The following is a 12,328-nucleotide window of genomic DNA, read 5'->3' as shown; positions in this document are numbered from 1 at the left end:
ATCTTTGCCTGGTGCTGCTCTGGGCGTATGCGCAGTGTGCGCCAGAGGCTTGGCGTGCGGCGGTTCTGTGACTGGACAGTCACGCCGCGGCGTCATGGCACAGATGCGGCGAGCCTTTTTCGAAGTTGCAGCACTGCTGCCGGGGGTGCCGCATCGTCGGCCGCCAGGCCGCTCTCCTCTGCGCCTCCTTCCGTTCCGTCGTCTTCGTTCACGGCTTCTCCGACAACGCCCGACATCGTCTCCGGCACCGCCGCACTTTTCGACCACTACTTCAGCGACGTCTCCACCATGCTTGACGTCGCTCCCATCAAACGACCACATGTCGTGGGAAGTCTGGTGTGCACCCTAGAAGAGTATCCAATCAGCATCGTTCTCGTGGAGGGGTACTGCGGCACCTCTGCCGAGGCCGTGATGGAGAGAGTGCGGTGGTGTGCCATCCACAGCGCACAAGGAATGCGTGAAGTGTCGCGGAAGTCAGTGAAGGCGTTTCTAGCTCAGCACCTGTGCGCTGCTCGACCGAATGTGGTAGAGCTGCTTGATGCTCTCGACTTGTCACTACGAGTGCGACTGCTGCGGCAGGATGTCTTTGCTGCTGCTGCTGAGGAAGAGGAGGGGACAAATCGCCACGAGCGTGGCGGCGTCTCTGGTGTATCATCGACGCAACTCGGGAAGTCGACTACGCAGAGGTGGCGATGCTCCGCTGAGTTGTACGATACATGGGACACACAGCCCCGCTTTACGCCTGTTGAGGGTGCAGCCGGTGGCGGCGAGGGGACGGAGTGTGATGAGGTGGGTGAACTTTTAGATGTAATAGGGAGAGTGTTGACACGGGTGGAGGAGCAGCTGCGGCGACTGCACGCGCGGTATGCGAGCGACAGCGTTGAGGAGGCATGCCGATATGTGCAAGAGGCTGGCAGCGACTTCTGCGACACAGAACTGACAAGGCGTTGCCTGGGGGCGTGTGTGGAGGGGGGCGGCAACGCGCCGCACAGTGCGAATCGGCACTGCCCGTGGTGGGGCGAGATGCGGGCACACCGTTCCTGGTCCCTCCACTGTGACGCTGATATGGACTTGGAGAGCTCGAAGGCAGTGGGGTTTTACCTCTGCCTTACCTGCACACTGCACGCCAGCTGCAGCGGCGAGACGAACAGCGAAGGTGGCGTGACGGCCGTTTTGCAGTCGTCCCGAACACATCGCGGGCTCACTCATCTGGTCGACAACGAAGCAGCGGATGGTGTGCCTCGTCGCTACGCGAACCCAGCGAGCCGTTTTGCACGTCTACAAGACGTGTACGCCGCATCTACCCTTGCGCGCATCTCGAGACAAGGCCTCTTGTCCTCCGCGAGAGACTGGACGTGCGGGCCGGTGGACTTGACGAATCATCTCGTGACCGTCGCCGCCACGCTCTCTCCAACCGTCGCCTACGACTGGATAGGTGCCACGCGAGGCGGTAGCAGTTTAGTCAATCACGAAGCGCTAACCAGAGAGCCGGTGACGGTGCCAGATACCACGAGTCTGGCGCTCCCGGCGTGTGTGCGCTGGAGCTCGTTTGTGGGTCGGGCAAGCTTAGACGACTTTGCAGTCCATCTCAGCAGAGCGAGTGGTGCTGGGGGGCGGAGCGCTGCGGCAGGTAGCTACGCGTTGCCGCCACTGTGGCCACAACTGGGTCTTCTTTACTCCGGCAGAACCGGCGACCGATGCGCCGCCTTGCGAGAGCTTCTACGGCACGAGCATGGCCTGCGGGGGCTGCCTCGGGTCTTGGTAGAGGTATGCACCACCCCTCCCTTCTCCCTAGAGTACGACGCGGAGCTCATCGTGAACGACGGTGATGCCAACTCAAAGCAGTTTTCCCTTGCCACGGCACGCGACTCCACCAGCATTCAAGTCTTATGTGGTGATTCCTACGCAGACGTTGCTGCTGCTGCGCAGGTGCACACACCATGGGCGGCACCACTCTGCAAGACAGCGCCGGCGCCTCTGCCTGTAATCACCACAGCAGCGCAACGCGGCAGAGGCGATCAGATGGCCACGTCTCTTGATTGTGCCCCCACGAGCAATCACCCCCAGGACGTCGCCACTCCCACGTTTGACAGATTGCCGTGCATCTCGGTGGACGTGCTTTCCATCACCGACTCCATGTCGGCGATGGGTATCACCTCAGCGACGTGGATGGCCCGTACAGCAAAGCTAGTGGCGACGCGCGGTGCCAACTCCGCTCCTGTGGTGTTTGAGGGTGCGAACACACTCTCCGGTTACAGGCGAATGCTTCGCTACTGTGCGAAACGACCCGTCTACAAGACGGTGCACCTACCTCGATGCCGTACGCTAAAGGAGGCGCTTCAGCGTCTCCTCGCTTCCATGGCGTCCAGCAACTCCAACGTCAACGACGACTTTGACCCCTGCACGCGAGGAGGCGACGACTGGCCGGATGCGCACGGCGAGGAAACAGAGACTCCTCGTAAACAGCAAACTGGAGTTGCTCAGCGACGTCTGGGGCGTGGCGAGACAGTGAAGCTCATCTTTCCGTTCAATGCCGGGGCCGCTGATGTGTCGTCGAGCACTTCGATCGTCCACATGGAACTCCACAGAGCTCTCTTCTCAGTCGTGCAGGAGCACTGCCGTGACTCAGCGCAACTGCGTTTGCTGATGTCGGCCCAGGCCACAGCCGCGGAGGCGACCTTTCTGCACTTATGGCCCCTGACAGCGCGGTGGCTGGCGCCTTGTGGTGGCCTACTTCATGCGTCGCTCACTCCGGTGGTCGACGAGGACGCCGCGGCGCCGCGACAGCGTCGTGGCAAAACGTCGGCCGAGGAGGATGTGACTAGGGAGGACGCTGTAGTGTATGACCTGCGCCTGTCCACCACTGCTTCCCCAACAGCGTCGTCCGTGCCGGTGTGTGGCGGAGCGAGGTCATGCTCAGCCGTGTCGACCGCGGTTGTGGTGACGCGGCTTCCTGCCAGTGCGGCGTGGCTTTCGACGGCGCACGCTGCGATGCGGAGGGCCTTGATGCTCTCACAGTCGGACCTTTTTGCACCATCGGATGGCCATGGCGCCTCCCCGACTGCGCTTGACGGGGTGGAAGGCGGTGGCGACACGGTGGGCCTGGACTGGCTCCTTGTGGGATGCGTCACTTTCACGCAGGCGGTCGAAGCACTTCTCTTCACCACCACCTTCTCTCCACAGAGCGAATTCAACGCCCAGGGCTTTCTCAAGGAACTCTTTGGCCATAACGTATGCACGAAGAAGCGCGGCACGGCGACCGAGCTGTGGCTCGTTGTCGCGCCACACTTGCCGCCTGTACTTCTGTGCGCTGTGGGCAAGAGAGAGGGCAAACAGGGCAGATCCGCAGAGGGAAAGTGGCTGATGCTGCTACGGTGCGTAATGGACGCATCGTGTCCCAACGCGAGGGCGACGTTGGAGGCAATGCAGCATCTGCAAGGGCGTCTCTCCGCACTGACCTCCATGAATGACAGCACGTTTCCACCGCTGCAGTGCCGGCTTTCATGTGAGTGGGCCCTCAGGCCTGTTACTCTCAGCGAAACGGAGCCCGCTGAGTGGGTTCAGGTGTTTGTAGCTGACCTTGTACGCGAATCACCTGTGCCGGTGAGGCAGGCTTCTCACCCTCAGTGGTCAAGAATTTCCATGACGCGACGGCGAGGAAACGCTGCGGCGAGGTCAAACAACGTGGGAACCTCCGCGAGGTTGCCGCCGGGCGTGGTGCATCGTGAGGAAGGGCCAGAGAGCTTTGGTGTCTTGTGGAGAGTGCTACACTGTCCTACCCTGCTGCCCAAAGTGATGACCAACTTGTCCACTACGGCCTCAGGTCAAGGGTTGCCGAATGGACCCATTCCTTCTCCTGTTGGGTTCATCAAGGCTGCTCAAAGGGCACTTGCCCGGCAGCACGGTGTCACACGTGTGACCCACCGCTACGACAAGAGGTTCGGAGGCGTTGTTGTGGAAGGATGGGGACAGCTGCGGCAGAACGGGAGTGAGGCGCTGTGCGACACACCGATAACACTCGTCTCGGAACCGATGCCTCTGCACTATGTCCCTATGCGCTTGATGCAACTTTATCATCGGCTTCTACTAGAGGCGCACGAGCTTCCCCGTATCCCGGAAGAGGTGTGGAAGCAACTGAGGGCCGAGTGTGAGATGGCCTCGACGGAGACGATCCTGCAGTCTCTCAGCGAGACTTTGAGCTGCACGCCCGCCGACCTCCAGAGCGTGGAGACGCGGTTTATAAAGGTGTGGTCGGTCTGCCTCGAGCTCCCTCTTCGCATTTTCGGGTTCCCTGCTAGCTCAGCGTCTTCGAACAGCCTCTGCTGCGACGTCCCACCCTCGCTGTACGTGTACTGCCAGCGCTCGTCAAAGCGGCAGGCGATACGGAGTGTGTACGTTCTCCTCTACGAATGGACTCGGTATCCACAGATGGAGGTGCCGGTGAACGACACACACTTCTGCGTTGCGAGCTACAAGAGTGCAAGGTGGCCCAGCTTGACTGCTGATTCTTCTTCGTCGTCTGCGCCGCTGTCGTGGTCAACGTCCACCGTCACTGCCCCACCTAGGTCGCGGACGACGATGGAGACGACAAGCTGTACACCAGGGGCTCGCGCGGTGCCGAGTCCTCTGCACACGCTGCCGATGCCGCACTCCGTCCTCGACGCCTCTCACGCGCGTATGGAAGCGTCCCTCGGCGCACTTGTGAACAACAAGAACGGCCGCGTGGGATTGCGACTGAGCCAGACCTTTGGGCTGCAGCTGATGTACGGCGTGAGTGTGGCGGGGGTGCAGGAGGAAGCCCGTGCTGCGGACTCTGTCCAGCTCCTGCGTGAGGCATGGATACCACTTGTGTGGGCACCTGCGCAGATTCTCAGCGCCGAAGTTTTGGTGTTGCAGCGCCTGCTCACCCGCTCGACCACCACTTCAGGCAGCGGCGACATCGACAGCGTTACCGTCGATATGCGAGACGTACTGCGAGAACTCGTTGTCGCCAGTGGTCGAATACATCTTGCGTCGCTGCAGAGTGGACACGTGGTGAGGGCAAAGGAGTTTTGCGTCTCGTTTTTTCGGCGGTACTTTGGCTGGCGCGTGTGCGAACGCGGCGACGTCGAAGACATCTCCGTCGCTGATAATCACGGGAGCGTTGTGATCCTGCAGACAGTTCGACGGGCCCAGTTGGACCGTGGTGGGCATCTATGCCGGCCGCGGCGACTGACCTCCTCGCGGCCCCAAGGTGCGGTGCTGCTAGGTGAGCGCGAGCACACGACAGCCACTCTCCAGTTGACGCAAATCGTGCATGGCGGCAAAACTTCCGTCAGGCTTGGGAGAGTACTCGTTGAGGTGACGGGTGCAACTCCCCAAACAGCCTTGGACGCTCTCTGGGAGCAGTGTACTGCCGACATTGCAGCTGTGTTCGGTGTCTCGCTACGTATGTCGCCAAGCGAGGCAGACGATCGAGTGTTGCACTTTATGAAGTCGAAGCTGGAATAGCGCCCTGCCAAGGAGCGTGTGAGAGGCGGACGGGGGTGGGGTAGGGAGGGCCGAAAGAGATACGAATGTACCGGTACGCTTGCGAGCTCACCGCTCATGGAGCTCATCACTACACTGGAGGCCAACGAGCAGCGTCTGGGCACGCGCCATGCCGATCCACATGACCACCGAGCAGGGCTAGACGCCCACGCAGCACACACCAGTGGTGGCGCACACTGATGTGGCCTTGGCGCTGCGGGTGCATCTCCGTTTGCTTCACGCGTGCGTTGCGCCCATTGCACGGGCGCTTGCCTTTTTGCATCCTTGACACATCCGCGTGCTGCCAAGAGCACGCGAACACAAAGTTGACACTCACCTACTCGCTCACAGAAGGGGGGGGGGGCAGGCAGCGACACAAGTGCCAATGCAGGCGCAGAGGGCGGAAAGGCGCATGTCGACAAGGGGAGCAGACAGGCGTACAGGGACCGCAACACCGAAGTTTTTGGAGGTGGGGCGAAGGAGAGAGAGGCTACCGTCGGCACCTCGTCCTTTGCGGCTCCTCCTTCGTCCCCTAATTGTTTCTTCCTCTCGCTCGGATCCCGTGAATATGAGATGCGCCTTGGAGGGGCCAGCGCTGCGTGTCTTCACCACCTCTCACACACACTCTCCCTACTTTACCTTGTCTCCACTTCTCCTTCCTCTCCCTCTGTGCCAAACCGATTGGTGGCGTGCGTGTGTGTGTGTGTGTGTGTCTGTCTGTGTGCCCACGTGCAGAAGCCAACAGAAGAGTGCAAAGCAGAAGGTGTCGTGCGCACAGGTGCGCCCAACCCAGAAGGGCACTCGACGCACATGAGAAACGCCCTCAGACAAACGAGGTGCATCTGGCGCTACACGAACGGGTGCTTCTGGGCGGGTAAGCAAGATGGCCTTGAGTCAGAGCGATCTCGATGACTTGGCGACCATCGATCTTACAGATAGCTTCATCGAGGCCAACCTCGGCACCAGGAGGCAGTTCGACGGAGACGCCTCGCGCACCGCCCTGCAGGATGTGTGCGCCGCCTTTGTCCAGTCCTTCCTGATCGAGAAGGGTGGGTGGGTATCCTCGCTGCATGTGTCGCTGAGGGAGTGTGTGACAGTGTTGGAGGAGATGGAGACGGTGCTGGAGAAGTTCATTGAGAAGCTAGATCGAATTCAGCACGACATTGGCGAAGTGCGCGAGACGCTGGCGAAGACATCCATTGAGCTGAACAACGCGCGCGTGACGGAGCGGATCCTCTGGACCACAATCTCCCACCTCGTTGTACCACCGGAGCTTGTGCAGATCGTGACGCAGTCGAATGATGGGGAGTTGGGGATGCTTTTCCAGCTAACCCTGCGTGAGCTACTGAAGTACTTGAACTACCGAAAAGGTACGTGGCAGCAGCAGCAGCCAGCCCCTTCGGAGCCCCAAGGGTCCGCTGCGTCACCTGGCCCCCGTAACGGCACCGCCCCTCAGCGCACTGCTCGAGAGCTGCGCCTGCCCCTGACAGAGTTCACCATCTACACGGAGCTGCTGAGTATTCTCGACAGCCTGACTGTGTTTGCATGCATCAAGGTGCGTGACTTCCTCTCGCGCAAGCTGCATGTGCTGACGGTACCAAACACAAATGTGTGCATTCAGCAGGAGAACAGTCTCAAGCAGCACGCCGTCTTTGTGCACTTCCTGCGCTCCGCTCCACCTCTGCTGCGGCACACCTATGCCTGCGGCACGGAAGGGAGTCGGCAGCTAACGCTGGTCCCCTACCGCATCACACGTGCAATCTACAACGAGTTCAAGCAACAGTACTGCTTCATAATGTCCTCTCTGTACCTCCGCAAAATTCAGGGCTACATCCTGACCCTGAACGCGATGGAGTACAGCACCACGACGAGTGCCTCCTTCGGCTCCGTGAGCAGCAGCCTACTGAACAGCTTCACGAAGGTGCAGCCTACTGCGCCAGATGTTGTGTACACGCTGCCATACGTTACCAGTGTGCACCTCAAAGGATTCCATGCCGACGGCGAGGTGTTCCAGCTTGGCAAACGAGGCGAGATCTTCGCCCGGACCTTCGCGCCGCCGCTGATCCCGACCCTGGAGAAGGCAGCTGGTCACCGGCACTCGTACGAGGAGACGCTGCGCTCCGTGCTGCACCTCCTCAGTGACGCGGTCACGCACGAGTATCTCTTCACGTTCGAGTTCTTTGCAGGCGACACGTCCGTCTACGTGGACGTGTTTCGGCCGACACTGCAGTTCATCGTCGACTACGTCTCGGAGGCGGTGCTACTGCAGTCCTCGGGAGGTGTGCGGCAACTCCTGAACCAACACCCCCATGCGAGCGTGAACCAGCACGCCAAGGAGGACATCTACGGTTTGCTGATGCTCATTCGCCTCTGCCACGAGTACCGATTTTACATGAAGACAGTCCGCAAGCTCGCGTGCCTGGACACGTTCTTCGACTCGCTTCTGGTTCTTCTGTGGCCCAGCTTCAAGCGCACCTTTGACGCGCAGCTTGTCGCTCTCCGCTCTGCACAGATCTCCACGCTTGCGGCGTCCACAGCGCACCTGCACTCTGTCGCAGAGCGCATCGCAACAGTACACCCACTTGTGCGCAACTACAGCGCGCTGTCCTGCGCCTTGTTAGGCATTGCTCTCGGAGCGGCGCTGGCCGAAGAGCGAATGACGATGGCACAGGGTGAAAAGGCGCACCCAGCGGAGCAGTCGAGCAGGTCGTCTTCTACGACGTCGTTCTCGTCTTCTGCAGGATGCATCGCGGACACCGGTGACGGTGTTGGTGGTGTCAGCGCGCGACTGGCAGCTCCACCAAACTCACGTAGCCCGGGTGCCAGTTACCACCGAGTCGCGAACCTCAGAGACCCTGCCGCTTCGCTGGCCTGGGAGGAGCCAGAGCACGCGGAGTTGCGCAGGCGTGCGGTGGCGCTAATGGCGGCGGAGGACGAGGTGGGTACAGCGGAAAGTCAGAACCGTTTCGTTGCGCTCGTTGGCAACATCGACTTCCTGCGTGTTCAGGTGATTCACTACGCCGAGGAAATCGTCAAGCACATCCTCACTCACGCTGGCTCGGCGGCCTTGTCGCAGCCCGCTGAGAGCGGCATCGATGCAGCGGTGATGCGCGACGCATATGTGGTGAACCAACTGCATTACATGTGGGCTTCCGCGCAGTGCGCCGTCTTCCCTGGCGAGGAGCGCCGTGGCACCAGGCTAGCGGAGCGCTTCGACTTCACCCAGCTACGCAGCATGTATAACACGTATCGTACGCGTTTGTTGGAGGAGCTGCTGGACATGTACTTCTACGACTTCATGAGCGTGGCGCGAAGTAATGAGGAGGTTCCGCCACCTATGCTGCTTCGCATCGCCGACCACTTCCTGCTTTCCTGGAAGCCGTCGCTGGATTCCATGCGAACGCAGGTGATGTCTCTCATGTACAACATGCCGCTGGCGAACGAGGTGATTGCGCAGGCGTGCATGGAGTGTCTTGTGTGCAATACGCGCTTTCTGAAGATCATATCCGCTGCAGTGGAGTCGCATCCGCCGGCGTTCGCACAACGACCGATCCGCACGCTGATTGTGTCGAACCAGAACATCCTCCTGCACATGCGGAACTATGCCATGCACATTGATGCCTCTAGCCTGCAGTGAAGCCCCTTCCACCCCCCCCCCCACACACACACCCACAGCACTCAACCTTTCTGTGAGTTTCATTCCTGTCAGGCTGATGGAGTTGTCTCTACACGGACTGACCTGGTTCAGTGGAAGAGGATGTGACGACATTGGTTGCGCCGGAGGAATGCGAGAACAGGGGAGAGGATAGGAGGAGGGAGGGAGGCGTAAGGCCGCACGTATACGCCAGTGATTTGTCCTCGACTTCTCTCTTGCGCTGCTTCTTTCCCCCTTTCGCAAGAGTTGTACCTCGTCAATTCACGCCTTCTGTGTGTTCTCTCTGGCTCGTCTTTGTCGTGGTGTTGCTATCGCTCTTGCGACCACTGAAGTACAAGACCCCCCCCCCCCAAATATACTTTGCCGGCACACGTGACGCAGTTCTGGCCGCAAAACGTCAACAGCAACAGTCGCCTTATCGCCACATCGGATAGAGAGTGGGACGGGACGAACGAACTGCAGCTCTACCCTGCAGGAGTCGCAAGCGGGCAGGGTGGGGCATCCCATTCTTACCAGAGGCCTTTCTCGTTGTTCTTTGAGATGCGCCTCTTTCCTCGTCCTTGACGTCGATGTCGTCTCTTCACACCTTTCCCTTCCCTCTGCCAGCTGCCACCTCTTTACCCGCACCACTCCTCTCCTCCCCATACCTCATCTGCCACACGGTCAACTTCACGGGCGTATGCCTGTGGCATTTTCTTTACACCCCGTCACCTCCCTGCATGCGCATGCGGGCCCTAGGCTCTGCTCGTCGCTCTTCGCGTGACTCGTCGCCTCGCTGTCTTGATATCGTCCTCGCTGTAGTGTCGCTGCTCTGCAGTGTCCGTCACTGTCCTCGTGGTGGGTCTGCCCTTCGCTCGCGTGTCGCAGGGTGACGGAGAGCGTGGCCAACCCTCCTCCTCTTCTCGCCACCGCTGGGCATTTTTTCCCTCTACACTGCCGTGAGACACGTTGGCTGGGCGCACTTTCGTCCCCTCGCGTTGTCCTGCCCCCCCCCCTTCCCCCCCAATTCACCAGACGCCGACACGCACGAGGAGAGACCGAACGGAAAGAAATGGATCAGCTCAAGGAGTATTACCAACGCTGGAATGACGTGCCGCAGCCAGGCAAGATCAGCATTCTCAAGCGCATTGCGCTCGCATGTTACTTCCTCTTTCTCCTTTTACTCGTCATTTATGCCTTTGGGCGGACTGCGAAGACGACGTCGGCCATTGTCCCTATTGTGCTCTTCACCGACGGCACGCCGTACAACATGGAGGTGATTCGCTATCTTGCCCAGCGCCGTGACATTATCATCGGCATGATTGTGCTGAACAACAACAGCCTCGCTGTCGAGAGGTTGCGTTCGAAGACCGGTAACGTTGAGGCCATCCTCAGTGCACTCAAGGCGGAGGGGTACACAAAGGCTGTTCCAGTGTACGCCTCGCATATGTCCTCCCCCGACAACTTTGCGGCCCCGCTTGACCAGATGGTGGCGAAGCGGCTCGTCAAGTTTATCATTGCCGGTCCGTGCACGGAGGCGGCGTACTTTTTAGCAGCGTACTCAACGCACCGCTCCAACATCGTCGACATCTTTGTTGCCGGTGGCGCCTTCAACAAGGCGGGCAACGCAAACGTCCTCCTCCCCACCAATACGAAGGCGGAGCGGAACTTCTACATGGATCCCTCTGCGGCGGACCACATTCTGGCGGGTTCGCATGGTCGGCAGGTGACTCTGTTTCCCATTGACGTGGCCATCGCATGGACAGAGGAGGCCTATGCGGCCATCGTGTCGAATCTGTCCTCCACTGCTGCGAGCGTAGGTATCGTGGCCTCAGGGCTGCAGTGGTACTACACGAACATCGACCCCTCGAGCAGCACAACCGTGGGTTTGATGGCAGCCGTCTACGCATCCGACGCACAAGTTCGGGAAACCGCCACGTACACTTCCATCCCTGTCCGCGTGAGGACAGGCGGGACGAACATCACGGATGGTCAGTCCTACCGTCCCGCCTCGGGTGCACTTGTACGCGTCATGCTGAGCGTGGCGGCAGACACCTTCTTTAGCCATCTGCTCCGTGTGGACAAGCTTCCTCTGGTGTAGTGCCGCTTTTGCCGCCTCATGCGGGTGCATCTCGTCCGCAGTGGATGGACAGAACGACAGAGAAGGAGGGGGGGGCGAGTGTGGACCCGCCTTGTGTTGCGTTCCCCCAACTCGGATGCGCACTCTGACTTCTGTAGTGAATTTGAGAAGAGCGACACAGGCCGGAAAAGAAAGGGGGTGGGCAGGCGTGTTGAGCTTGGCGAGAGCGGAGAAGCGAGGAGGAGGGCGCGGATCCACTTGACGTAAGAGGCTTCGCATTTTCTTTCAACGCATTGTTGAACTCCGCCTGACGTGCTCTGGTTGGTGATGCGTTTGTATCGTGGTGCGTCTCGGGGCTTTTCTTGTCCTTTATTTTGGCTCAGTTACGAGCAAGTAAATTCGAGCCTCCTTCTCTCCCTGCCCTGCCCACGCTTCTCCTCCGCTTCAGGGCTCCTCACGCCTCCGTGACCGTCGATTTAATGCCCCCCCCCCTTTTAGCTGCAACGTGCAGTGCCCATGGCGTGTCTCTCTCTCTCTCTCTACGTGTTTCTGTGTGACTCTCCGTGCAAGCGAAGCACCGCCCCGAATAAAGTTGGACTACGCTCGACTATCAAAGACTGCAGAAGCACCCACGAACAAAACAGTGGCTTCCCGCAGCGGTGTTGCCCTTGGCTTCTCCACTGCCCCCCCCCCCCCCCCACCCGCTACCTCAGCAGCCCTTTTATGACCTTCCTCTGATAATGAAGGAGTAGACAGGCAGAGGAGGCGTACGGTGCACCTGTCATTTTCTTGCGACTCTTTCCTCTCGCCTGTTTGCTTGGTGTTCCTGCTTGCAATTATTGTGAGCAGCCAGGTGGGGAACTCGCGTGCTGTCTGGCAGTGCCCTCTGTCACTGGAAGAGGGACGAGGAAGGATGTGTGTGTGTGTGTGCTGCGGCAGGTGTCTAGAGAGAGGTGTGCATTACATCTGGTATCACCTGCGTCTGAGTGGTGTCATCTCGAGCCCTCATCTCCCTGGGCGGCTATTCCGTTCGCCACTCTCTCTCTCTCTCCATTGTCTTGGAACTTACGCACCCACGTAACACACAGATATGCAGCGGGGCAGGT

General features: G+C 59.8%; 3 protein-coding genes across 3 annotated transcripts; all 3 read left to right on the top strand.

Annotated features, from left to right (window-relative positions):
- Positions 1 to 27: 27 nt before the first annotated feature.
- LPMP_260360 (hypothetical protein) lies at positions 28 to 5,490 on the top strand (the record flags this gene model as incomplete). The annotated part of the gene is made up of 1 exon (XM_010701555.1): positions 28 to 5,490. One exon carries the CDS (start codon positions 28 to 30, stop codon positions 5,488 to 5,490), a length of 5,463 nt encoding a protein of 1,820 aa, XP_010699857.1.
- Positions 5,491 to 6,391: 901 nt separating this feature from the next.
- Positions 6,392 to 9,145, top strand: LPMP_260350 (hypothetical protein; the record flags this gene model as incomplete). Its single annotated transcript, XM_010701554.1, has 1 exon — positions 6,392 to 9,145. The coding sequence occupies one exon, from the start codon at positions 6,392 to 6,394 to the stop codon at positions 9,143 to 9,145; it is 2,754 nt and encodes a 917-aa protein (XP_010699856.1).
- Positions 9,146 to 10,214: 1,069 nt separating this feature from the next.
- Positions 10,215 to 11,243, top strand: LPMP_260340 (inosine/uridine-preferring nucleoside hydrolase, putative; the record flags this gene model as incomplete). Its single annotated transcript, XM_010701553.1, has 1 exon — positions 10,215 to 11,243. One exon carries the CDS (start codon positions 10,215 to 10,217, stop codon positions 11,241 to 11,243), a length of 1,029 nt encoding a protein of 342 aa, XP_010699855.1.
- Positions 11,244 to 12,328: the final 1,085 nt, after the last annotated feature.

This window comes from Leishmania panamensis, assembly GCF_000755165.1.
Source record: "Leishmania panamensis strain MHOM/PA/94/PSC-1 chromosome 26 sequence".
NCBI classification, from domain to species: domain Eukaryota; phylum Euglenozoa; class Kinetoplastea; order Trypanosomatida; family Trypanosomatidae; genus Leishmania; species Leishmania panamensis.
This window is presented reverse-complemented; position numbering and strand designations above follow the sequence as displayed.